The 27,656-nt window shown below is 38.0% G+C and overlaps 1 protein-coding gene across 7 annotated transcripts in view; it reads left to right on the top strand.

Annotated features, from left to right (window-relative positions):
• Nucleotides 1-27,656, top strand: part of DACH2 (dachshund family transcription factor 2) — a 511,793-nt gene that overhangs the window by 376,257 nt on the left and 107,880 nt on the right. For all 7 annotated transcript variants that reach the window (XM_043492054.1, XM_043492056.1, XM_043492052.1 and 4 more), the window contains 2 exons: nucleotides 11,613-11,768; nucleotides 15,573-15,745. In XM_043492054.1, the coding sequence (XP_043347989.1) occupies nucleotides 11,613-11,768; nucleotides 15,573-15,745 (329 nt within the window). The remainder of the gene's footprint in view (nucleotides 1-11,612; nucleotides 11,769-15,572; nucleotides 15,746-27,656) is intronic.

Raw genomic sequence — 27,656 nt, 5'->3', positions numbered from 1 at the left:
TTAACTGATATGTAGTTTTCCATTTTTGGTCAAGATATTATGGAAAAGGTTATGATGAGATGACTCTCACTATATGCTGACGCCTCAGCCTTCTTTGAGCATTGGCAATTAGTGTTCTGACCTGGATGCGGCACAGAAACGACATTTGTCACATTGGCAGATGATCTCCTGTTGATGGATGAAAATCATACCTCTGTGCTGATACTATTAGAGCTCTATGCTATCTTTTAATACCATGGAGATTGTTTGGTGCAGTTATCATATTTATGGTCCCTGGTCTCTTTGGTGGTATTGTTCTTTTCTTACTGAGAGATCAGAGCTTGCATAGGGTATTGCTGAACAATTATTCTTCTAACCTGATAGTCTCCTGCTGTGAGGTACTTCAAGTCTTTGCTGTTATCCCACTAATATAGTATGTTTATGAGGCTGTCTGGAGAGTTAGTGAGGAGATCTGGGCTGAAGTGTTTTCAGTATACTGATGATACTCAGCTTTATGCACAGCCCAGAGACTGTGATTGTCTTTCCCAGTATTTAAGTGAGATGAGTCATGGGCTGGGACAGGTGAGAACACTGAGGTGATTATGGTGGGCTAAGGAAAGTAAGTGGATGAGTTTACATCAGCTCTCCTGAATGAGGATGTTCACTTATTCTTTATAACCAAAGTTTGAAACTTAGTACTCTGGTTAGAGTCCCAGATGCTTTTATATGATCAAATAGTAGCAATCAGCTGTGCTTTTTTCCATTTTTGTCTGGCCAAGAGGTTGTGAACCTTTCTCACAGATGCAGACTTCACTTCCATGATTCCTGCCTTTGTTTATTTTAGCCTGGACTACTGCATTATGTACTACATGGAGTTCCACCTTAAATCCATTTTAGCTGCAACTAGTGCATAATACCACAGCTTCTTGTTAGTTGGAGTAACTAGTCATGAGTACTGGACATCAGTGCTGCACTTAGAACCTAACACCAGAGTGCTGTGTTTCTATATTGTAGATGTGTTAAAATCTAATGATTAGGCTTTAAAATACTGTATATGTTATTTTAAGGCAAATTGATATTTCATTAACATATGAAAACTGCCTCATGAACCTAATGGGTATATGTTTAGGTCACTTGATTTAGAGTTTTACCAGATTTGGGGGGGGGGGAAGTGTACTTACATTATTTGGGGCAAATTCTGCCCTCACATACCTGTTGGTGTCAATGGACATTGCACGTAAGCATCCAAGGGCAGAATTTGTAACCTCACTTTCATAGTGCTAAGCAATCACAAATCCCAAGGACGTCTCTAGGAATTGTGGTAATCAGCATCTTTGCAAATCAGACCATTGGTGATAAGTCTTCTGGATTAACAGTGCTGAAAAAACAACATATAGATACTTTCAGGGGGGTGCTGAAAGTATACTTAATAACAAGAGAAATGTGGGTTTAAAAATGCTTTACATTAAAACTGAGCATGAAAAACATTTTCAAAATTTGAGTTACATTTTTCTGAAATATATAACAACAAAATAAAATGACAGACATACATTAAAACAATATCAGGGGATAGCCATGTTAGTCTGTATGCACAAAAACAACGAGTCCAGTGGCACCTTAAAGACTAACAGATTTATTTGAGCATGAGCTTTTGTGGGTAAAAACCCCACTTCTTCAGATGCATGGAGTGAAAATTACAGATGCAAACATAAAATTACAGATGCAGACATATACTGTGTCAGTATATTTACGTCTGCATCTGTAATTTTCACTCCATGCATCTGAAGAAGTGGGGTTTTTACCCACGAAAGCTTATGCTCAAATAAATCTGTTGGTCTTTAAGGTGCCACCGGACTCCTTGTTTTTATTGAAATAGTGTGATTGTTCCATTCAAAGATATCTCTGACAGTGTGAATTTCATTTAGGCCAAGCACACAGTTTTGAGGCTGATAGTTTGAACTCAAATCCAAATGAGAAGATACTGCCACTGAATTGAACTTAGATTACTTTTTGAAAATCTTTCAACACATAAAACTAAGAAGGTAATTTAATCTTCACAAAGATATGGTCATCAAAAAACTTCTTAGATTCTGGTTTCAGAAGCAAAGTACATTAGATGGAGCTTGACTTCTTTTAATTCAACTTCAGTAGTGATGTTATAATTATGAAAAATAAAAAATATGTGAGCACAGCATCTACAGAGGAATGAAGACTTTTTCATCTGGAAGGAGAAAGCAATGGTAGGAAAACATCCTTTTCTTACTGTAGGTAGATGAAACCTAAACTGAGGCCCTTCAGTTACATAACTCCCATCAATTGTGAATACCCACATTTGAAAGCTTATCACAAAACCGTAAATACACAGTACATCATCTAATGAAAATGTGTGTGTATTGCTTAGATTGACTTCACATATTTTCTTCTGTTACCTGCAATTTAATTCCCTGTGCATCTGAACTAATCTTAGGAACTCAATAACAGCAACGCACAGACTTTAGCCACTGTGCCGTAAAGTGGTACTAGGGGAATACTTACAACTCACAGCATTTAATTTAGAAATGAATGTACTGGGACTTGCTATTTTAGTTTTACCTTTGCTTACTTGAACATGCCAGTCTAATTCCTGGGTTGATATATGAGTTATGTCAAACACTCTTCTGTTAAGCCTATGATAAATACTTAGTTTTAATTAATAAATAAGATTTTTCTCACTAAATCCATTTAGCTCTTGGGCTTTACTTATTGTAGCTTGTAACAGTGCTTTCCCACATGTAGGCTTACATTTGTATCTTAGCTGCTATATTTTTACTTTTCAGACTTAGAATGTCCTATATAGTAGGCACACAATAAAAAGGGCCTCTGTGTTTGGGCCAAATTTTGGCATTTAGCTGATAGCTTGAGGTAGTAATTTTAGTGTATTGAGGACTGTATTGGAATTGTGAGTGATCACTTTAAGAGCCTGGGGCTGGGGGGAAGCGGAGGGGACTGTTTCTGGAACCTTCTTGTCAGCTAGAGGGCTCTGTAGCAAAAGCATGCAGCAGGCAGTCTGCAGTTAGCCAGGGTGGAGTGAGTTGTTCCTCTCAGTTTTAGGGAGCTGCCTACTTTTTCTCTCTCTGGTTTTCATTCTTGTGTGTTATTGTTCTGAATTATCAGAAATAAAGTGGTATCATGTTGCAATCTTCCAGCAGGAGTAATTAGATTTTTATCTAATTTTTCTTTGTGTATGCTGAAACATAGCATTAATGCTAGGGGTAATGTGCACCAACACCACTCCAGGGGGAGTTCAGGACAGGACTGTGCCCTCTTCTCCCCCATCCCACCCCACAAGTGACCTGGGACACAGGGGCACTGTGCAGGCTCTACCCTCTTTTACCCTCCTCCACTGCAACCAACACACTCTGCACTGCAGGCTGATGTGAAGGCAGGTAGACAGGGCCAGACCCTACCGTCTCTCTGTCCCCTTTGTGGTCACCATGTGCATTGAGGGAGCAGTCATAGAATCATAGAATATTAGGGTTGGAAGAGACCTCAGGAGGTCATCTAGTTCAGTCCCTTACTCAAAGGAGGACCAACACCAACTAAATCATCCCAACCATGTCTTTGTCAAGGTGGGCCTTAAAAACCTCTGGGGAATGGAGATTCCACCACCTCCCTAGGTAACCTATTCCAGTGCTTCATCACCCTCCCAGTGAAATAGCGTTTCCTAATATCCAACCTAGACCTCCTGCACCGTAACTTGAGACCATTGCTTCTTGTTCTGTCATCGGCTACCACTGAGAACAACCTAGCTCCATCCTCTTTGGAACCCCCCTTCAGGTAGTTGAAAGCTGTTATCAAATCCCCCTCACTCTTCTCTTCTGCAGACTAAATAACCCCAGTCCTCCTCGTAAGTCATGTGCCCCAGCCCCCTAATCATTTTTGTTGCCCTCTGCTGGACTCTCTCCAATTTGTCCACATCCTTTCTGTAGTGGGGGGACCAAAACTGGATACAATGCTCCAAGTGTGGCCTCACCAGAGCCGAATAGAGGGGAATAATCTGCTGGCAATGCTCCTACTAATACAGCCCAATATGCTGTTGGCCTTCTTGGCAACAAGGGCACACTGCTGACTTATATCCAGCTTCTCATCCACTGTAATCCCCAGGTGCTTTTCTGCAGAACTGCTGCTTAGCCAGTTGGTCCCCAGCCTGAAACAGTGCATGGGATCCTTCCTTCCTAAGTGCAGGACTCTGAACTTGTCCTTGTTGAACCTCATCACATTTCTTTTGGCCCAGTACTCCAATATGTCTGGGTCACTCTGGACCCTATTCCTACCCTCCAGAATATCTACCTCTCCCTCCCAGCTTAGTGTCATAGATTCATAGATTCATAGATACTAAGGTCAGAAGGGACCATTCTGATCATCTAGTCCGACCTCCTGCACAGCGCAGGCCACAGAATCTCACCCACCCACTCCTATGAAAAACCTCACCCATGTCTGAGCTATTGAAGTCCTTAAATCATGGTTCAAAGACTTCAAGGAGCAGAGAACCCTCCCTCAAGTCAACCATGCCCCATGCTACAGAGGAAGGCGAAAAACCTCCAGGGCCTCTCCAATCTGCCCTGGAGGAAAATTCCTTCCCGACCCCAAATATGGCAATCAGCTAAACCCTGAGCATATGGGCAAGATTCACCAGCCAGATACCCAGGAAAGAATTTTCTATAGTAACTCAGATCCCATCCATCTAATATCCCATCTCAGGGGATTTGGCCTATTTACCCTGAATATTTAAAGATCAATTACTTACCAAAATCCCATTATCCCATCATACCATCTCCTCCATAACTTATCGAGTAGAATCTTAAAGCCAGATAGATCTTTTGCCCCCACTGCTTCCCTTGGAAGGCTATTCCAAAACTTCACTCCTCTGATGGTTAAAAACCTTCGTCTGATTTCAAGTCTAAACTTTCTGGTGGCCAGTTTATACCCATTTGTTCTTGTGTCCACATTGGTGCTGAGCTGAAATAATTCCTCTCCCTCTCCTGTATTTATCTCTCTGATATATTTATAGAGAGCAATCATATCTCCCCTCAACCTTCTTTTAGTTAGGCTAAACAAGCCAAGCTCCTTAAGTCTCCTTTCATAAGACAAGTTTTCCATTCCTCGGATCATCCTCGTAGCCCTTCTCTGTACCTGCTCCAGTTTGAATTCATCCTTTTTAAACATGGGAGACCAGAACTGCACACAGTATTCTAGGTGAGGTCTCACCAGTGCCTTGTATAACGGTACTAAAACCTCCTTATCCCTACTAGAAATGCCTCTCCTGATGCATCCCAAAACCGCATTAGCTTTTTTCACAGCCATATCACATTGGCAGCTCATAGTCATCCTATGATCAACCAATACTCCAAGGTCCTTCTCCTCTTCTAGTTACTTCCGTTACTTCCGTCATCTACGAACTTGCTGACGGTGCAATTCATCCCATCATCCAGATCATTAATAAAGATGTTGAGTAAAACCAGCCCCAGGACCAACCCCGGGGCACTCTGCTTGAGACTGGCTGCCAACTAGACATCGAGTGGTTGATCACTACCTGTTGAGCCTGACAATGTAGCCAGCTTTCTATCCACCTTATAGTCCATTCATCCAATCCATATTTCTTTAACTTGCTGGCAAGAATACTGTCTGAGACCGTATCAAAAGCTTTGCTAAACTCAAGATATATCACATCCACTGCTTTCCCCATATCCACAGAGCCAGTTATCTTATCATAGAAGGCAATCAGGTTGGTCAGGCATGACTTGCCCCTGGTGAATCCATGTTGATTGTTCCTGATCGCCTTCCTCTCCTCCAAGTGCTTCAAAATGGAGTCCTTGAGGACATGCTCCATGATTTTGCCAGGGACTAAAGAGAGGCTGTAGTTCCCTAGGTTCTCTTTCTTCCCTTTTTAAAATATGGACACTATATTTCCCTTTTTCCTCCCTCGACAGCCACGAATTTTCAAAGATAATGGCCAGTGGCTCTGAAATCACATCAGCCAACTACCTCTGCACCTTTGGATGCATTAGATCTTGACCCATGGACTTGGGCATATCCAGCTTTTCTCAATAGTCCTCAACTAGTTGTTTCACCACTGAGGGCTGGTCACCTCCTCCCCTGAACTGTGTTGCCCAGTGCAGCAGTCTGGGAACTCACCTTGTCTGTGAAAATCGAGGCAAAAAAAGCATTGAGTACTTCAGCTTTTTCCACATCTTCTGTCACTATGTTGCCACCCCCATTCAGTAAGGGTCCCACACCTTTCCTGACCACCTTCTTGTTGCTAACTTACCTGTAGAAACCCTTCTTGTTACCCTTCACATCCCTTGCTAGCTGCAACTTCAATTTTGCCTTGGCTTTCCTGATTATACCCCAGCATGCTCTAGCAATATTTTTATATTCCTCCCTAGTTACCTGTCCAGATTCCACTTCTTGTAAGCTGCTTTTTTGAGTTTAAGCTCACCGAAGATTTCACTGTTAAGCCAAGCTGGTCGCCTGCCATATTTGCTATTCTTTCTGCACATCAGGATGGTTTGTTCCTGCACCCTCAACCTTTAAAATACAGCCACCTCTCCTGGCTCTCTCTCTCCCTCTTTTTTGAAAAATCACTGTGGGGCTAATCATGTATAACGTCAAGCTCGTTTGTAAACATTTGCAGGATTGAACCTTCTGCTTTGTAAAATAAAAGTTTATGGTACAATTTGAGATATTTCTACCTGTGGTCCCTCCTGAACAGAGGACTGCATCTGTAACAGGCCCTTGGCATCATAGGCTTTGCAAGATGGGGTCTTTTCTCCCCTTTTGAGCACCTGAGTAAGGGACTGAGAAAGTCTGGTCCTAGTCAGAACGGAAGCAAGATAGGAGAAAGTTACCTTCATGTGTTTTCTTTTGTTTGAGAGGGAGAGGATTGTATGTGCAGGGGTGACAATTTTAAATGTGAAGCTCTTTGCTCATTAGTAATGTTCAGAAACACATTTCTTTGCATTTTGACAAATAAATATACTTTAAAAGGACCTAATAATAATTTTATGACACTTAAGAATCTGTTTAATTTTTCTTAACTTTTATACATAAATATGAAATCTTTTCTCCCTAAAAATGAATAATAAATTACGTTCCTTTATATCAGAGTAGCAGCCGTGTTAGTCTGTATTCGCAAAAAGAAAAGCAGTACTTGTGGCATCTTAGAGACAAGGTGCCACAAGTACTGCTTTTCTTTTTGCAAATACAGACTAACACGGCTGCTACTCTGAAACCTGTCATTCTGCAAGGCACTGAATTTAGCCGTATAGAGTGGAAATCTGTCAACTTCATGAAAAAACTCGTACAGATACAGACAGACATCATCTTCCTCTCGAAATTCGTTAGTCTCTAAGGTGCCACAAGTACTGCTTTTCTTGTTCCTTTGTATATAACTTGTAAGCCAGCTCACATCACTGTTTTATTGTAAGAGACTTTTGCCTCATTTCCCTAAATGATACTGCCTGTTTTCTTGTCTCTTTCTTTCTTTCTTTCTTTCTTTCTTTTCTTTCTTTCTTTCTTTCTTTCTTTCTTTCTTTCTTTCTTTCTTTCTTTCTTTCTTTCTTTCTTTCTTTTCTCTCCTGTTCAGCATCTATCGTAGAGACATTATTTGGCATGCATCCAGGCATGGATCATTGTCTTAATTTACATTCCACATCCGCTATTTAGTAAAGAATGTGGATCTTCGACAGCTTAATTATGACAGAAAATATGTTGTGTTTTTCCAAAGGCTACACTTTTTGGATTGAGCAAAAGACAGATTTATTTAGCCTGTTTAAATATACCTACTCCTCCATGTATGAGAGGGACTGATTTGCCTTTTATCATATATTGCACCTTGTGCGTGATGAAGACTACAGGCCTAATTTTGCTTTCAGTTATGCCCCTATAAACTATTGTATCCCAAGGCAGGATTTGATATCATGTGTTTGTTTTGTATTATAAGGGACAATTACATTTGCCATATTAATGATGCCTATTCTCCCTGCACAAAAAATGGGAACAGTTAACAAAAATCTAATGAAAAATTGTATCTGGATCTGATTTTCAAATTTTACAGCTGATTTATTTGCTGTAGGTACTGACCTCTAATTATGATAATAATCAACAATTTGAGAATATGTATACTGTTTATGTGATGGGCTCACAATTCTATTGTTATACAGATAATAATTGTACATTACATTATGATTTAGCATTTGGTGCGACTGTGTGTATGTATGCACAAATATTTCTGTGGAATTTTGAAGTGTCTGAAATTAGAAGAATATGAGTGAGTTTTGGATCCTTTGAACTAAGCATATTTAACTTATAAAATGAGCCATTTGCTTTCTTATTGAAGTCAAAATTACTTAATTGCTGTCTTTATACAATTAGCTCCTAAGAACGATTGTATAGAAAATAGAGGTTGGAATGGATTTATACTGGGTCTTTAGGCTTTTGCCTATTATTAAATTTACACTTAAATTTTTCATATTGTATCAAGCACTTGAAGAAAGAGAGAATTATTTTCAGGCAAGGATAAAAGCCATCTTTTAAGATTCATGTCCTTAACTGCTCAGTGACAATTCTATTAACAAGTTCTGCAATATAGTGCATATAATGTCAGGGAAAAGGTTTTCTGGACAACAGAGCACTACCTAAACCTCAGGAGACCTGAATTCTAGTTCCAGCTATGCCACTGGCCTGCAGATAACCTTGGCAAGTCACTTCAGTTCTCAGTGCCTCAGTGTCACCATCTATAAAATGAGAATAATGATACTTACCTTGTTTGCAAAGTGTTTTGCCAGCTACTGATGAAAAATGCTTGTAAGAGCTAAGTGTTATTATTCAGAGTAGTTTTCTCTTTCAATGAATTACTCACCATGTAACTTAATTATGGAAACTTTCAGTCTGTTTTTACCACAGTGCGGTGTGGTGATATCTATGTAAATTTCAGACCCTATTATTAAATTTCACTTAGCATTCAACTTTGGTTGTTTCATTAGACTTCCCTGTGAGCCGGACTTTTTTTCTCAAGGGAGAAGTGGGTGTGAGTGGAAGAAACTTGAATACAAGAGCAGGTATCTGAGTGGAATGTGTCAGAGGGGTGGGGTGGGGGGTTGTATTAGAATTTGGGCCCATGGTGAGGTATTGAAGAAAGGAGAAACTTTTAGGAGCTGTTAATTGAATTTGGAGCTCTGGATACTGGTAGGCCAGGAGGGAAGAGAGCACAGCTGGTATGGTTTCAGAGTAGCAGCCGTGTTAGTCTGTATTCCCAAAAAGAAAAGGAGTACTTGTGGCACCTTAGAGACTAACAAATTTATTAATAAATAATAAATACTAATAAATTTGTTAAATTTGTTAGTCTCTAAGGTGCCGCAAGTACTCCTTTTCTTCTTTCAGCTGGTATGAGTGTGCTTTCAGGCAAGGACTGTGACTTTTTCCCCCTCCATTTTGAAAAATCACTGTGACAAACTTCCTTAGCAATCAGTTTACATTTTGAAGGCAGTGGGCCAGATCTTCAGTCAGTTAAAATGGGCAGAGCTCCATTGAAGTCCATGACTCTGACTTCATAAGGAAAAAGACATGAAAATGTCTGGGGTCCTGAACAACAAACACGTAATGCACGTAGATAGTTAAGTGGGGCTAATCATGTGTCATGTCAAGCTAGTTTGTAAACATTTGCAGGATTGGACCTTCTGCTTTGTAAAATAAAATTTTGTGGTCCACGGACTGTTGAGATATTTCTACTTGATAAATTAACACTTCACAAACATCTATGTATAAATGCTTTACATCATTTTGAAAATCTACTTTTAAATATTTAAGTGCCAGTGAAAGTTTAGGTCACTTAAGTACATACAAGCTGTACTTTGAACAATAATGCTTTTTAAAAAATATATTAAACATTAAACTAAAATATTGAAAAAAAATCTGAAAAATGGTAGAAATCATTTAGCAAATTAGTTCTTAAAAAGTGTTCTTAGAAAATCATTTTTCCTTGCTTGTTTAACTCAAAGAATATTTTATCAAATGTTAACGCCTATATTTGAGAATAGTTCCATGTGAATAACTGAAGTTTTAGTTCAATGTGATTTGAAACAGCCAGTATGCAGTATATTCAATTTATAATGGAAATGCTGATACAACCTTAACAGTGGCAGTGCTACCGAGCACTGCTGTAATTATGCCACATTATATTATATCATATGGTATAATTTAGTGCTGTATAAATGTATCTTTCTTTGTCAATGTGTTGCTCATCATTTTACAAATTACAAATCTGTAATGGTAAGGTAATTCATGGCTTGGACATGGTATTAAAATGATGGAGTGATTCCCATTTTGCACAATCATTGATCTTTCAGTCTTTTACATTTGGTAGTATTAATCATGTTTATTAGCTGAGTGTTACCATAAAGAATGTTGAATGTTTCTATGTGGTTACTTTCATCTTCAATTAAAATACATTTTTTTTGCCTGCCACCTCTGTGCATTGCATCACAACAATGTATTACTGATTCTAATTGCAATTCTAGTTAATAAATTCTAGACAATATCAATACCACAGATAAACAGTTTCTTATCATTCTTTAATCTAATCTAAAACATCCATGATGAAAGGAAAAGGAATGTACCTAGGTTAACCTTCTGGCCTCTTTGTGTTCCTCAAATGTTCAACTTTTACAAATAGTTGTTTAAAGGCTTTATTTTGTGGACCAGACTCATTGCAAAATTCTTACCCCATTCTACCTTACTGTGATTTAATAAGAGGAGCATGTGATTATTCACGTGCATAACTGTCTCACTTACGAATTGCCATGAAACCAATACAAAATAAGATCTCTCCAGAAGAACAAACAGCTTAGTATGACATTGTTTAATCTGACATACTTTGCTTTCTCTCTTAGACATCAATTACTCTGAACAAAATTTACACCTGAATGTTACATATAAATGCCTCAAAGCTGACTATCTATAAGTTCAGTCTTTGAATCTCTCAATTATATTCAGAATTTAGCATTGAAGAGGAGCCTGGTCTGGTACTCTGAGCACAGGACTAGAATCCAGGAGCTACTAAATTCTAATCCTGATGCTAAAATTGACCCGTTCGGTGGCCCTAGGCAAATCATGTAAATTCTCTGCACGTGTTTCCCCGTCTATTGCTATATTAGTGCTAGCTGATATTATTAATTTTTATTATTTTATTATTTAGCAACTCCTTGAAAAAAACTCCCACTGGGTATTGTCAATGGTGACAATGGTCCTGTGTGTGGATTACAAAAGAAGAGTCCCTGTTTAGTTGTTATCACAAATAGTTGTGAGTCCTTTCTGCTTGTGTCATTTTATCCCTAAACATCTAGCTTTCTCTGTTTCCAGAAGGAGTACACGGTGTTCTAGTTAGGTTATTTGGCCTGGTTTACAATTATTAAATTATTCATTTATTTCAGGTACAGCACTTATGTGCCTTTTTGGTGCTGAGTAATCAATAAACTATGACATATTCCAAAACAAAAAATTTAATTTAGGATAATTAAAAAATTTGCAGTAAAGCTAGCAAAATCTCTTCAAGGGAAGAACATGTATTTACAATATCTTTGTACACTGTTTTGCAGGTGGGAGTGAATCCTCCTGGGATAAAGAGAAACTTCAGTCTCCTATTACAACAGGATCACAGCATGGCGTTGGTCACGCCACGCTATCAGGACAATCCAGCCTTGGGAGTGCACATCCCCTTAGTCCTCTCCAGCAAAATCACCTGCTCACCAACAGTACGTTTACTGTCCTTATAAACAGTAAGAAGACACTCTAAGATACAGACACCTTCAGTTTTATACTGTTTGTCTGTAAAGAAGGAAAGCTAAACAAGAAGTTGGTAACTAATAAATAACATGTGATAGCAGGAAGAATTTAGCGCGCGCGCACACACACACACACTCTAAATCCGGAGGCTGCAACTTGATTACACTATTAACCAATGAGGAACCACTCTGCAAACTAACTGGCAGAGCCATTCCATTACAGAGTAGCCCTGGTTTCTACAAACCTGAGGATGATGGATCTGAGGGCAGCGCCCAGGCTATAATCAAGCTTGCGACAGATCTAAAGTAAATCACTAAAACAGAGCTCCAGGATGCTGTTTGGAAGATGAAAAAACCCACACAGTCATTTGCCAATTTTGCCAAATGGGAAAAATCTCTTCCAGAGACCAAATATAATTTTGGCAATAAGCACAGTCCACAGCATCCTACAAGATCCAGCATATCATATAAAGATGGGAATGAGTGGGACTAGAACAAAGCCAAAATGGCAGCGAGCCAGCAGTGGGTAGAAACAACTCCTTCCTCTCCCTGCTTCTTCAAGTCATCCAGCGATAGTAGGCATGGCTGGGACAAGTCAGAGTATTAGAACCATCACATGCTACCCCTCAAAGAGGGAAGGAGTAATCAGCAGGTGCCTGAGTTCCTTTTCCCTCCACCCAACATGATGCTATGTATGACTGCACCACTCCCATACTTACCATTTACACACCGTAGTTAGTGAGGTTTGACATTAGGCCTGCCTAACTAAGTCTTCTGCATTTATACTATGTCACAGTGCAGCTAATGACTCGATTTAACATTAATGTAGATATATTAGACTGTGAAATAAACGACCAAGCTATAAATACCACTTCAAGATTAATTCACTGTTTAGACACACTATCATAATAGTTTTACTAATGAATTGAATGGCTTTCTTTTATTGCTAACTCTGCCTCCTTAAAAAAAAATAAAGCTTGTGTTATTTCATACAATCAATATACTTTTTATATATATCCTAGTTTCATTGTTTTCAAATCAATAAAAGTTTTCCTGAAACTTAATGACCTCTATTAAGAGCTCTGCATCACATACAGTAGCAAGTTTTCTATATGAAGGCATTTACATAAAGGTAAATAGCATTCATTTTGGTAAATGTGTACCCAAATGGTGGTGATGAAATCTGTTCTTTTTCTAAGATCTCTTCCTTTGCCTGGATTAGGTACTGTAAAAACCCTCTCCAAATCTTGGAGTCTAAAAGAGTCAAGTTCTCTACTTCCAAAACTTTACTGAGGTTGATGGAGTTACTTCAGCAAAACATTTGGCCCCGAAGTTTTTGTTGTGTATAGAAGAATTTATTGTCCAGACCAAAATTAAAATACAATCAGTGTTAAAGGAACAGGTAGGACATGATAATTGGATAAAAGATTACAGTGGAATGAAGGAATGGAAACACTGCTAAAGTTTGAAAAATCCTCATTGTTCATCTATTTATCTTTGTTCTGAGAGTTTTACAAATTGATTTCAAGGACTTACTTTTCACAAGTGTATGAACTGTGAACAGTAAGTTCTTATTCAACAGAAATACTGTATTTTTAAGACCAAATACTTTGATTACTATTTATGTAGTGTCACTGAATTTGATGGAGAAGCTGAGACCATTTAAATGTTTCTTATTGTAGGTGCTTGTCCCCTTTCATGCACAGTTAGGGTCTGTCATCTGATTAAGTGGAGTAGACTGCAGGACTCTTATGTAGTGTAGATTATTTTTTTAATTTTATGTTCCTTATCTGGGGAATATGCACTTACATAATTCAGTATCTGCACATGTTTTACATATGAGGCTATTGTGTTCTTCCCTGTTTTGGTAATCTTTCAAGATATTTTTCAGTATTTTTTTATTCTAAGTAGTTGTCTAAAGGCTATTAAAAGGTTTATTGAATATCAGACATTATGTCTGATGATTTGCAAGTGTAAGATGTATTTCCTTTATAGTCCTCAGAAATGCTTGATGGATTGTGTCTTAAAACTGGTGATGTGCTGTTATATTCTGTTTGTAGTTTGCATTTAGTTTGCATGTCAATTGGACTTTACATAGACATACAACTCAAAGTGGACAGATGGTGTCTGGGAGTTTTGGAACTCTATGGAATGTGAGGAAAGATTATTAGGCTGCTACGGGAGATATACAAGGGAACAAAAGCTTATGTATATAAGCACTGAAGGGGATTGTCAGTATGGTTAGAAGTAAATGGAAATGTCCATGGACTCTGTCTTGTTACTATCTTGATTAACAATGACATGCACCATCTCATAAACAAAGTAATGTGAAGCATAACACACCACAATGAATGGATATAATAGTGTTTGGCTGATGGCTGTCCAGGGGTAGTAAGGGTGTTAAGTTTTCAGATATTTCTGCCCTTTGTGGGTATGTGGTGGTTTTTGTGGGTGTTTCTGGTGTTTGTTGGACCAAGAAATTGTGTTTTGTATGAAAGAAATTATGTAAGCGAGATCAGCTCATGGCACTCTTACTGTAGGAATATAATATAGGAAAGCAATGATTTACCCTGTAATATGGCAATGATTAAGGTAGAACCACAGTATTAAACTCAGAGAAATATCTATGATAAATATGCACATAGTTTACAATTGTGACAGGCTAGACAATTATATTATTTTCATATTTTGCCAGAGGTTAGTGATGATCATTTCTAATCTGCCTAAATTCCCTTTGCAGAAATTATCGAGCCATTTTGACTCTGTATAGTGGCAGAATTTGGTCCTGTTTGTGTTGAGAAAATCAGGTAATGCTCATAGGTAAATGGGATCATGAAGTCTCTCCTGAGAAGTCTTAAGAATTAGGTGTTACTCAAAGTCAGAGCAGTTAAAAAGGTTTCTCAGTAGTTTAGTCTATTTGTGCCATCTAAGTGTTGTGATCATCATTGAAAACTATGTGGTCTATTGTAAGACAAGTGATGCACTATATATACATGTTAAGGGAACATATGGTATTGGAATCTGATTCTCATTTACACCAGGACTACTTTACACCACTCTAGCAGTGTCAAAGATGTGGACGAACATGTAATTCACTCCTTTTCCAGGCCCCTTTATACTGCCATAGCAATGTGAAATAGCTTCAGTGTAAATGAGAATTAGGTCCCATGCCTTATGTGTAAATATTTTTTATCTTAAACTGGAACAGTGCATATCTCAATTCACAAACTTAGCTACCATCTTATATTCAGTCCTTACTGATATAATTGTGTTCAATAACACCTCAAAATCTGGTATCAAATTCCTGCATATGTGTAATACTCAATAATGTTAACGGGAGTTAAGTGTATAACTGATGACAGAATAGACTATATTAATTAACTTACCCCTTGATCTGTTTTAATATAATTGTAAGAATTTCTGCATGTCCCATGAATTTTTACATTGCTGATTGAAGGGGTCATTGAGCTTGCAGATTGTGGCATATCTGTTTTGTTAGTATTTCCTGTTTGTTTACAGCTAGATTTGTCTTTCATTAATGCAGTACATATAGTCCTCTTATGGAATGCAAATACCATTAGCATGAAGCATTCTCTCTGACTTTTTAATTATTTTAAATGGCAATGTTGTATGAGTTATATAAATTTCAAACTCATAATAATGACAGCCTAGACTAATTACTCTTTCTGTAGTATGATAGCTATGCTCTTGAACCAAAGTGTTGGATTATGAAATGAGAGACTAACTAACCATCATGCCTATCATCTCTTTTAGGGATAGATCTGCCATTTATGATGATGCCCCATCCTCTCCTTCCAGTCAGCCTACCTCCTGCTTCAGTTGCAATGGCAATGAATCAGATGAACCACCTCAATACTATAGCTAACATGGCTGCTGCAGCCCAGATGCATAGTCCTCTTTCCAGAGCAGGGGCCTCTGTTATTAAGGTAAGAGTGCAATATTTGATTTAGAAAACAATGATTTGTGGATAAAAACACACTCCCAGTGGCATTATACTGATTCCTTGGGAACATAAGTGAGCAGTTGTGTGTTTGTACAGCAGCTAGCACACTGGGTCCAGGTTCCTGGCAGGAGTTTCTAGGTGCTATTGCAGTATAAATAAATATTGATAACATCGCTAAGAAAATAAAGAAAAAGCAACTCTGCTACTGATGCAAGTATGTAATATTATTAAAAACAGATACTAACATGGACCAGAGTTTGGGAGGGTAGCTAGTGTTGCACCTAATAATGACACAAAAGCTATTTTAAAATATAGTGTAAAAACATACTTTCATTTGTACTTAAAGGAAAGTGCTGCAGGTAATCCCAGGAATTCTAGTGCAGCGAGCCTTACTTCAGTATCTGAGAAAAAGTTCAGAAAATCATTAAAAGGACTTTAATGACTATAATATGAGATAGGACTCCTGCTTCTTTAAATGATGGATAAAATGTACTTAGACTTTCAAAAAACTTTTGATAAAGACTCTTGCAAGTAGGCTATTAGGAAAATTTGGTAACCATCTTGAAAGAGCAAGTCCGGTCATGGATTAAAAATATGTTAAGAGATAGGCATACATTCTCAGAGGAAAGAGATTAGAAATGGGAGTGTCAAGGATCAAGATTGACGGATTATATGGAAGCACAGGTAGCTACAATGTGGAAGTTTTTTGTAAACTTTCAGAAAATGGCTTCTATCACCTTTTTATTTGTGCAAAAAAATAAAAAGGGGGGTTTTGTCAGTTTTAATATTTGAGCATGTGTGTTTCTCTAGCAATTTTAAAAAATAAAAAAAAAGTTTAGAAATTATAACACTATTATGGGTCATTATATTCCCATTTTTTGTCTCTGGGTTTTTGTGTGCATGTGTTAGAATATTATTTTAAATGTTAGGATTATTAGGTCCTATTCTCTGTTGCTTTGCCCCTTGTGTAGTCATTTTCACTTGCACAAAGTAGGTGTTAAATGCTACTCTTTTGGCACACAGCTTCCCTTACCACCAGTGGGGTGGGTGGTGTAATACCTCTGCAGCAGCAGTAGGTCCTGGAGGCATTCTAGCCAGAATTACTATCAATATTACTCCTGTCTGATGTAGGGGATATGCAATGAGTGGCCACTGCCACAGCCTTTCACAGGATACAGCATGCATCCTTTGCTATGTCAGTCTGTTTGGGGGTGTTTAGTGATAACTGCACAATGACTATGACTGTGGCTGCCCCTTGTGTAAGTCTCAAGGGAAGATGAAAGACTCCCTGTGTTCTGTCTTTGCTTCGTGCACCACAGTCTGGTACTGAATGGCTGTAAAGTGCAATGGGATTCTCAGATTAAATTAACTGTATTGTATTGTTTAACTGTATAAAAAGTATTGTTTTTGTCATTATTTATTATTCTGTTGTAATGTCACACCAGCTTGATACTTTTTAAATCCATGTAATACGAATGCATAAAACTGACCATGTTTTAGATATATCCTAATTATGATGTGATATGGCTACTTAAAATTTAAAACTGAATTGAATATACTGTTTACCTAATTCCATAATTAGACGTCTAAAATACCATTTAGCCCATTTCCTATTAGTTTGTGAATGGGCTGCTTTAAAAAGGATTTGAATGAAGTCATCATGCATTTTATATCATATTTGCCATTTAGAAATAAGCTGTCCTACCAAAATATGCATAATCAGCAAAGTTAACATTTAGTGCTCCGGAAAGAAATGTCATAACTATGAAATTTGATTTCTTCTTGACAGGAACACTATAAATTAGGCAATCACAATGGCCAGACTCAGAAAGCCTTCTTTGCCATCTATAATATAATCTAATGTGATTACAGTGGCACCTGCTAACGCTGCTATAGTTAAGGGTCTGTCAGTGTCTTACATTATAAATCCCTACTTTAGGGGATTTACAGCTCAGCTGTAAAAACTTGCTCCAACTGAAACTTGGCTAAAAAATTTCAGAATTATCTGTTCAGTTAAGTTACAAGAGTAGAAAATAAATTAAGTAGTATGCTTTTTTGGTGTGTCTGTAATTTAAAAGAAATTCTATTCATTGACAGTATTTTCAGATCTCTAGACCATACGATTGAATAGGTCCTTTCTACATAAACTAAAACTTTTTTTCTTCTGAATTTTATGGAGCAGTTCTATACCAAAACTATAAGTACTTTTCAGTAAGATTTTTATTATACAATGGATCCATAATATGCAAATACATATGACTATTAATATGCATTCACAGCATATAGTACACATAAAGGAGTCGTTAAGGTTTATTCTGAGAATACATATTAAATAGAATGCTCAAAATATGGCTAAATCTTTTCATGTCCATTAAAACAATATTGGATAAAAAGAAGCTGAGCCTTCACAGTATATAAATGGATGCCAAGTGCCACTCATTCAATGTCACAAAACAGTGAGCATACAACTCAAGGTCTGTGTTAAAGATTTCCAACTTTTATTGATAACTGATTTTGAACCTTTTACCCAGACCAGGGTCTTCATCCTAGTCATTCCCATGGATGGAATCAGGCCTGCAGGGTTGCAGGGTGCCCTTTACCTATATCCAGCAATGAGGTCTGGATGCTCCAGTGGTGTCACCAACCAGAATAGGCCTTCAACCCCCCAATTTATACAACCCAAACTCAGATAGTCTACAAAAATTAACTGTTAGGATCCAGTTCTTTTCTGCACCAAGATCCACTTAGTACAGGAGAATTGGGAAGAAGACCATCAGGGAGCCAGTTATAGCTCCCTGTTTCTCAAGCTCCAGCTACTCCACTGCTGGCCCTGCTGTAAGTTAGAGCAACCTTGGACCCTAACTTATTCCAGCTGGCTATGGTCTCCAGAGCACATACTCAAACTGCGACTTTGGCAGAGCAGAATTGTGGCCCGCAGATCCCGGACATATACTTTACACTAGGGTGGATGTTTGGGTGTGGGATGTGGGATCTAGCTCCACTGGATTTAAACCAGTCGAGTGGCAATTCTCAGCGGGCAGCTGCAGCCAGATTCTGGCTCCTTTGCTTATGCAGCACAAAGAAGCTAGAACAGGGGGAGGGAATCTGGTTCTAAATCGTATAGATATCATCACAGGAACTGATGAACTGTTTTTCCTCCTACCTCACTAGGTAAACTAGGAACCTGCTTATCCAGAAATTGCTTAATGGCTTTTATGGATAGAAGGGTACTATGATCACATAATTAAAGACTGTATCATAATGCATATACACAAAGTGGCAGAATGAAGATTGCTTGGAAAGTCGTCATTCTGGTATTTCCTAGCTTTTGATTGCTTTACTTTACAACCTTCATAATGTTCTTTTCATGTAGGGGTTTTAATGTAATTTCCTATCTTTTTAAAAACTTAAATATTGACAAAACAAAAATACCATTTTCTGGAATCATACTGACCCCATATCAATAGGGCTGGGATCTTTAGATCCTCAGCACAGTCCTCTGTTGTTTGAGCCAACATAGTAACTGGTGGCAGTAGAAGCCTGGTGTCTTATATGTGGACTTGCCACTAAAGCAGGGTGGAGACACAAAAAGCAGTGGGTTTCACTGCTGTTTACAAGACAGCAAAAGAATGTTTAGACTCAGGAGTAATTGGTTCAATTCCAGTTTCTGTAGCGGAGTGTGCTCTAGTGATTAAAGACCATTCTGCTCTGCCCCTAAGCTCTCCCTATCTCCTTCTGCCCCATCCAACCTCCTCTCTCCTGCTGCCATCCTTCCTACTCCTACCCATCCTACTCCTGTCCCTTTCTTCCTCTGCTCCTGGTCCTTTCCCCTCCCACTCCTCCCGCCCCCCCTTCCCCCCGATTCCTTTAACCCACCCCTGTTTGCTGATGGAGGAGGATTGTGGAGATTCAAGACTACTGTGTTCAACACCAGGTACTGGAAGGGGGTGTGGTCTGGTGATTATAGATCCTTCTGCCTCTGTGAAATACACACAGAGACAGTATTACTTCTCAGGAAAACTGTTGTAAGAATTTTTTAACACGGGCAAACATCATATTTTCCCTAATCTCATTCTCAGAAATGGCTGAACTATTTTAGCTGAAATCTCTCCTACCCCCCAGAACTAACTCATTTGCTCATTCATCTTCAGGCAGACACCCGGCATGGAAAATTTAACCCAAAGCAGTTGTAAAGGATGTATGACATAAATTTGAAATTCCCTAAATGAGAAAAAAGATGGGTTGTGCAATCATGACTGAGCAGTGCTGTTTTCCGTGTGCTGTATAACTCTTATACCAGTATTTATCTGACAGAGAGAAAAAAAAATCTCCCAACCTCCAAATTCTCAAAACCAGTTGCCAAAAATACAAAAACATAGATATATTGTAAGGATTAATAATGTTTACTTTTTCCTCTCTATGCCCGCCCAACATTTTGAAACACTTTCAGAATTAAGTTCAACTTTTTAAATCTAAATTTATAAAAATTGTAACTTTTGATCACATGTATTTTTATACTTTTCCATTTTATAGAATTAATTCATTATTGCCAACTTGTAGATTAAATGATTGCTGGAATGTCAGGGAAAGATCATACAACAGAGAAAGTAATTTGAGATTACTTTCTTCATGGCTAATTTGAACAGCTGAGTCCATTGCAAGAAAGCAGAGGATGTGCAGTCATATATATTTTTATCCATTGCCATGCAGGTACTGCAATGTTTGGACATACTCAGATGTCTATAATCTTATTTAGCCTTGTTTCATTTAAACTACAATTTTATCGCTTATATGCCTTTTCCTCAGACGTCAAGTATGTATTGTTTATTAACATTGGGAAATGCATGTTTCCAACATAAAGGGGAACTCGTGAATGTTTGCATTGATTCTGAAGGTGAAAAAGACATTATAAGTTGCAAACACAATTGCTTTTTTCCCCAAAGTTAGCATGGTAGTATTGTTAGGCCAAACATATAGCCTTTAGTTCTGGCTCAGATCCTTTTAGCATTGGCTCAGCCATTAACATTTGTAGTTACTAGCTAATATAGTTATTACATAACTATAATATAGCTATGACATCATTAGGCCTGGGTGTCTCCTTTCTTCATTCAGTTCTGGACATGGCAGAATTCAAAGGACCAAAGATATGTATGATGATTCACCTGTACAACAGACAGTGGATTATTAGTCAGTTTTTCACCTTTGCACATTGACAATACTGATAAATAAATGTAATGGCAACTTTGTAATATATGGATGAAAGGTACCATAGTTTTTTCCCTCTGATTACTAATTTAAGAAACTCCAAAGTGGGAAGCTCTTGTTTGGCTGTTTACCAATACCATCTGATTAGCTGTGATTTTTTTGTTTGTTGGTTTGTTTGTTTGGCTGAGCAGCTGGCAATTAATGAATAGATAGGAAATAGTCACAAGGCGGTGGAATTAGCAAGTGAACATCTGGTATTAAAAATTAGTAAACATAGAAGAGGTTTTTTTGTGATTTCTTAAATTCAGTAGGAAAATAAATACTAGTTGACTACTTCTGAAATGTTTGGTGCACACAATTAAAAATATTACTGCCCTGTACATGGAATAAGTATATTGTATGTGAGTTCATTTCAGATAAGAATCCGAGCAGAAGATAGTAGGATCCAGCTGACTCTTTGGCAAGCATCCAGCCACATCTCAGTCATTCTTTTTCCTTATTTAAAATATGATCCCCAGTTCTTGTATAAACTGCACTCCTCACAACTCTAGCTCTGGAGACTGGGGGAGATACTGAGTCTGCCTATCTCTTTGCCTATTCCCCTCACCCAGATCAAGGTCTTCCAAGTTTTGAGCCTGGTGTCTACTTACCCAAGGAACACAAGTCCAGAGGTTTCTCCTGAGCTATCATCTCTCTAAAGGATTGGTGTGTAGTCCAGCTGTACATTGATCTAGCATGATTTTTGGTTTAGACTGAGCCAGAATTATTATCTGTGTTGTAAAAGTGGAAATGCACGTTGTGCTTTACCTCCAGCTATACTGCCTTAGTTTAGGATCATAAACTTTAGAACAAGTATTAAACATTTTTCATAGAAACTAAAATAATCATAATGCTAAATTAAGGTCCAACTGGAAAAGAAATATGAATCCTGATATTAGCTGTTATCAAATGATAACACATTTGGTAACAGTAGTGTTTGTATATTTCCTATTAATTCTGGGTGAAATTCAGCCAGGAACGTAAAGACAATGGGAGGTCTTCAAAGTAGAAAAACAGCCAGATCTGTACAAGAGGTGGATAGCTATGGAGCAGGCATCCAAGCTGACCCTCCACCCCTGCCCCTTCATATCTCTGCATTGCATATACCACTTCTGAAGAGACATTTGAGGATGGGGAAGTGGTTGCAGGATTTTTTGCCCCTCTTTCAGTCCTGATGCTGTTATAGCAGCCACAAAATGAGCTTCTGAGCTGTCCTGTGTCCTGCATACGAGTTCTGCAACTTTACCCACTGTGTGGTTTGACACACAAAACCCATTTACATGGTGACTGGAGGTTTGGGGTGAATTTCTCCTTAACTGTTTCGAGAGTCTGAATGATAGTGAAGCTGGCCTTGAGGAAGGCAAGTATAATACTGTAGAAACCTAATTGGGAGTAGTGCATAAATAAGTAAAAAAGTTATTCTTCAAGGATCTACGAATTATGGTTCTTCCAATAAATTCAGCAGTTCCAAGTTTATTCTCAGATTAGTGGCAAATACTTATCTGGAACTTAAAACCAACAACAGCCCACCACATTTTTCTCTGCCACCATTTTCATTAGCAAAGTCTATTAAGTTCCAAGCTGTATTGCCATTATAGAGCCCTGTAGAGTACAGGAGCACATCAATTAAATATGAAATATCAAGACAAATGTATGAATAAAATATCCCGTATTCAGACAAATGTCCAAAACCTACTTGTCAGCAATGAAATGCCATTAAATCCTTTAGGAATTCATTAATAGATTAACATTTGGAAGAGTAATTACAGCTACATTGGAACTGAAAACAAATAAAAATAAAAAGGCAAATCCAACAGCATGGCTCTTCTAAAACTCTTGACATATAAAATGAGAATCAATACTATAAAATATTAGAGATAAGGAATTAAAGTTAAGGTGATTACGTCAAAAATTGGTAAACCGTTCATATATACTTCTAATACAATTATTGTGGATGTAACTGTTATGTTAGTGCTTCACATTTCTTGTGTGGAATAGCACCTCACAAGGGATGCAAAAGGGATACTGAGGTGAAAGCCAAGGATGTCCCTGAAAATTGGAAGAGCTGATGACTTTAGTGCCATTAACCTAAATCATAACTAAAAGTAACTATGTCAAGCTTTGTAGCTACATTTTCTGAGCCAAAGCAAGACGCTGTCCTTTAGTAAGACAGAAATATATCGTCCTTCAAAAGGATTTAATACTCCAAAAGTCTTTTTTGAGAATTTATGGTACAGCTCTGTAAGGAGAAGAGAAAGATAAGATATATAAAGTACCAGTAGGTATTACAGATAGATAAATAGTTGAGATCTTCAGACAAGTTTTAATTCTTTCATCAGATTTCCAAATCTGTAAATTATCTCTCTAATTCAGTGCATTATAACCTGGTTTATGAATTTTGAAAAATGTACAAAATGTGAAAACAAGCTGAACTTAGGAAATATGGTGTTATTTTAGAAGTAATATTCTTCTGATGCTGTAAATATAATGACTGCAGAAGCAGGCTAGACTGCAGCCTGTAGTGGAACTACAGCTATTTTTACTTAAAAAAAATAAAATATATGAACAGTAACAGGGTTGTAAAATTCATAAATGAAATAAAATGAAGTCGTAATTGTGTAAAAAAATATTAAGATTTTAGATTTGCAGTTTTCCCATTTAAATTCCCTTTTTGATTTGTTACAAATACTGTTAACCCTGTGTTTAGAAAATGGTGAGGACATTATCACTTGTGTTCTCATTTGTAATAAAATAGATTAACTTGCTGTGAAATTTTAACTAGGCTGAGACACAACAGTAGCTGCCTAATGAACCAGAGCACATTGCTGTTAAGTAGCTAAATAGATGCATACTGATTACAGGATTGAAAAATGGATCTGTTTACTTGCAAAGAAGAAACTATTCATAGTGCTATTCATTATGGTAGGAGAAGCTCATACACTTCCAAATAAACACTTAGAAATAGACCATGTTTCAATCAATATCTAGGCTCAGGTCATAATATTCTATCCTCATGTATAGTACATATGATGTAGAGAAAATTCCAGCTCTTCTGTGGTCTAAAGGGAAAACTGTATCTTCACGGTATTTCTTAATTCTGGTAGGCAGTAAAATGTTAACTGACATAATCAACAAATTCTTTCATAAAATGATTCACTGTGTAATTAAGTGTGACATTATTATTTGACATGTTTATTTCTACCTGAACATTGTAAATCCAACGTAGAACGTGTTTTAAGGCAGATTATTTGAAGTAGATCGCTTTATAGTGGGAGACAATGTAGGCACTACAACCTTTGTGATGCGGGGTGGGGGATATTTGTCCCACTAGCTGGAAGAAAAGTGGCACTGCCCTTTTTACGGCTTCCTTACAATGGATGGAGAGAAGGGGGAAAGTTTACAGGGCAGGGCATGAAGCAGTTAAGGAAAGTCAGGAGCAGGTCACTGCACTGTCCTTCCTGCTGGCCAGAAGCAGGGGCCCGGTATTTATATGCCATGCAGCTCTAGGGAGGCCCTCTTTTACCTGCATTGGGCTGACAGCACTCAGTCACCCACCCACCCATGAACAAAAGGACCAAGTTCCCTCCTAACCTGCTGGGGGAATTATGCTAGTTGCCCTTTTTGTTGGGGGTTGGTAAGGAATTTTCCCCTGAGTCCCAGATTGGGTGGTTTTTTCTACCTTCCACACAGGATCTGTGGGACCCTGTGCTGTGGAGTAGGAGGTTAGATTATAATGTTGCAATTTAGTATGTAAAATTTTTGGCAGATGTCCAGTGCAGGTACTTATTATGGAAGGGATACAGTTATCGGATGAAATGGATTGCAAGAGGATGTAAAGGAATCCCTCCCATACTGGAGCAGTAAAAGGAGTTTCAGTCTCCTACATCTTGTACAGTGGGGATCCAACCTCCCCTCCTTTTCCTAGTCCCTTTTAAAGGATTTGAGGAAGGGGGTTTGGGGCTCTTATACAGGGAACAGCGGGGAACTGACCCCTTTCCTTTTATAATGGAATAGTCAGGACCTGGTTTGGGATTATTTGGAAATGATTGAGGAAAGGATGATGGCCAGACAATGAGAAAATGCAGTTATCAGAAAGAGCTGGAATCCTGTTTTTCCAAATCATCAACTTCTGAATTACTCAAATAATTTTCATTTAAGGATGACATATACTGCTGTATATGTGATTCCTGAGTGTTAATGTACAGTAATTTGGGTTGTTCAGATCTTTTTTGTAGAGCAGTTGGCAAACTCTTTCCTTGGCTGTTCACATGCTTGTTATAGGTACATTATATATTTTTGTGGCAAATTAATCACTGAACATTCTCAGTTGAAACAACAGTAGAAACCCTTTTAGGTACACAAGACTGGGACTAATGTCAAGTAGGCTATGACACATAAAAGGAGGCAATTAAAGATAAAGTCACAATTTTGTTCACCTGGGTCCCAATCCTAAAGCTGCTACTTGATCAAATTTAATAGAAGGTCCATGCACAGAGAACCAACAAGATCAGGGCTGTATGTATAAAATTCATTGATTAGTAAAGATACCTCTAAGGGGGTAGATGAAAGCCTTCTAATGTGACACAATAGAGGGAATGTCAAGACAGGAAGCTAGGACATAAAGGCCTCTCTGCTGGCCCCACAGGCTCCTCAGCAGCCACTAATTCCCAAATCCTTTTCAGAGCATAGAGGGGGAAGTCAACAGGCCAATAGCTTTGACATTGTACTGATTTGCTGTAAGGTTTGGAATAGTTGGATATTACTTGCTGAAAACAGTTGATTTTTTTCAAAACTTAAAGCTACTGAGGTTTGACATCCCTATAATAGATTCATATCTATTAAAACTTAATAAACATCTTTAATTAGCATACCAAGACTATTGCAATTAAAAGTCTCTCTTTAGGTTTTATTAGTTATTGTATGTTCATTAAATAACAGATAATTAGTGAGAACATATCCATTGAGAATTAACAGCTATGTAATAGATATGCATCTGTTACATGATTCCAAAGCTCAGTTGTTATTTAATGTATAATAACTATCCTATTAAAAACACATTCAAGGCTACATTTTCAGTGTGGTGTGACTGGAATAGACAAACACTACCCATTATTGTTAAGAGGAGATGCTCTTTAATTCCCTGTGCATCATGCTACAATGTATCCCTAAATATAAAGTTGAGTGTATTTTGGAGATGTGGTTTTAATGGGTAACAGAATATTTTTAACACACTAACCAGTCTTCCATTGGTATGAATGAGTTACAGCAGCAGATAATGAATATAAACTATTAAGTTAATCATTAGTAATTGAGAGACTTTTAGAATCTACAGATCTGCTTCTAAAGGTATTTTATTGATTTGTCATGTTCTCTACCCCAACCTCAGGGAGAAGAAAAATTCAGTCACTGTTGAGCTTCTTAGCACATGGTCAGAAGGGGCCAGATCACACCATTTCACTGAAAAATCTTTGGGAATGTACCAGGAAGGGTGGAAAGCTGAAAAGTTATCCTCAGAGCTTCCCCAGATTGTACTGTGGAGAGATGGGGAATTTGTCCTTCTCGCAGAAGAGGCAAAGAATTCAGCTCCCAGAACTCATGGCTATCAGGGAGCTGCCAGAGGCTAGGATTGTCCACAAATTCAGGAGCTCCCTAATCCCATCCACCTTCCTCATAGCATGGCTCCATTGCAACCATACTGCCAGGGACTCTACCTTCAGTACTAACCTTGAAGTGTTATAGGTAGTCTACCTCATGGAAAAAAGGAAAGGAGTACTTGTGGCACCTTAGAGACTAACAAATTTATTTGAGCATAAGCTTTCATGAACTACAACTCACTTCAGCTGTAGCTCACAAAAGCTTATGTTCAAATAAATTTGTTAGTCTCAGAGGTGCCACAAGTACTCCTCTTCTTTTTTGCGAATGCAGACTAACACGGCTGCTACTCTGATACCTCATGGAAGGAACCACAGAGAAAAAGGCCAGAAAAAGTACAGTCTCAACCTGTAATATGTGCTTTTTGGTGGATTTTCATTGGTTACAGGATGTGGGAATAGGTGGGAGGGGACAAATTATGAAAGTGTGTGTTAAAGCTATAATTTTGAAAGCTCTAGGAAAAAACAATGCGTATAATGTTATTACAGGTGGACAAAGTGGGAGAATTTCTTTTTGGGTAAAATTTTGGAAAAAATTGCCATTTTTTGTTTTACTCCTTTTTCTTTACCTAGAGTATTCTCGGGTATATTTGAACTGTGGGCCACATTTAAAAAGTTTCAGAGTAGCAGCCGTGTTAGTCTGTATTCGCAAAAAGAAAAGGAGTACTTGTGGCACCTTAAAGACTAACAAATTTATTAGAGCATAAGCTTTCGTGAGCTACAGCTCACTTCATCGGATGCATTTGGTGGAAAAAACAGAGGAGAGATTTATATACACACACACAGAGAATATGAAACAATGGGTTTATCATACACACTGTAAGGAGAGTGATCACTTAAGATAAGCCATCACCAACAGCAGGGGGGGGAAGGAGGAAAACCTTTCATGGTGACAAGCAGGTAGGCTAATTCCAGCAGTTAACAAGAATATCAGAGGAACAGTGGGGGGTGGGGTGGGAGGGAGAAATACCATGGGGAAATAGTTTTACTTTGTGTAAT

This window comes from Dermochelys coriacea, chromosome 9 (genome assembly GCF_009764565.3).
Source record: "Dermochelys coriacea isolate rDerCor1 chromosome 9, rDerCor1.pri.v4, whole genome shotgun sequence".
Classification (NCBI taxonomy): Eukaryota; Metazoa; Chordata; order Testudines; family Dermochelyidae; genus Dermochelys; species Dermochelys coriacea.
Note: the sequence above shows the minus strand (reverse complement) of the source record. Positions and strands in the feature narration are given on the sequence as shown.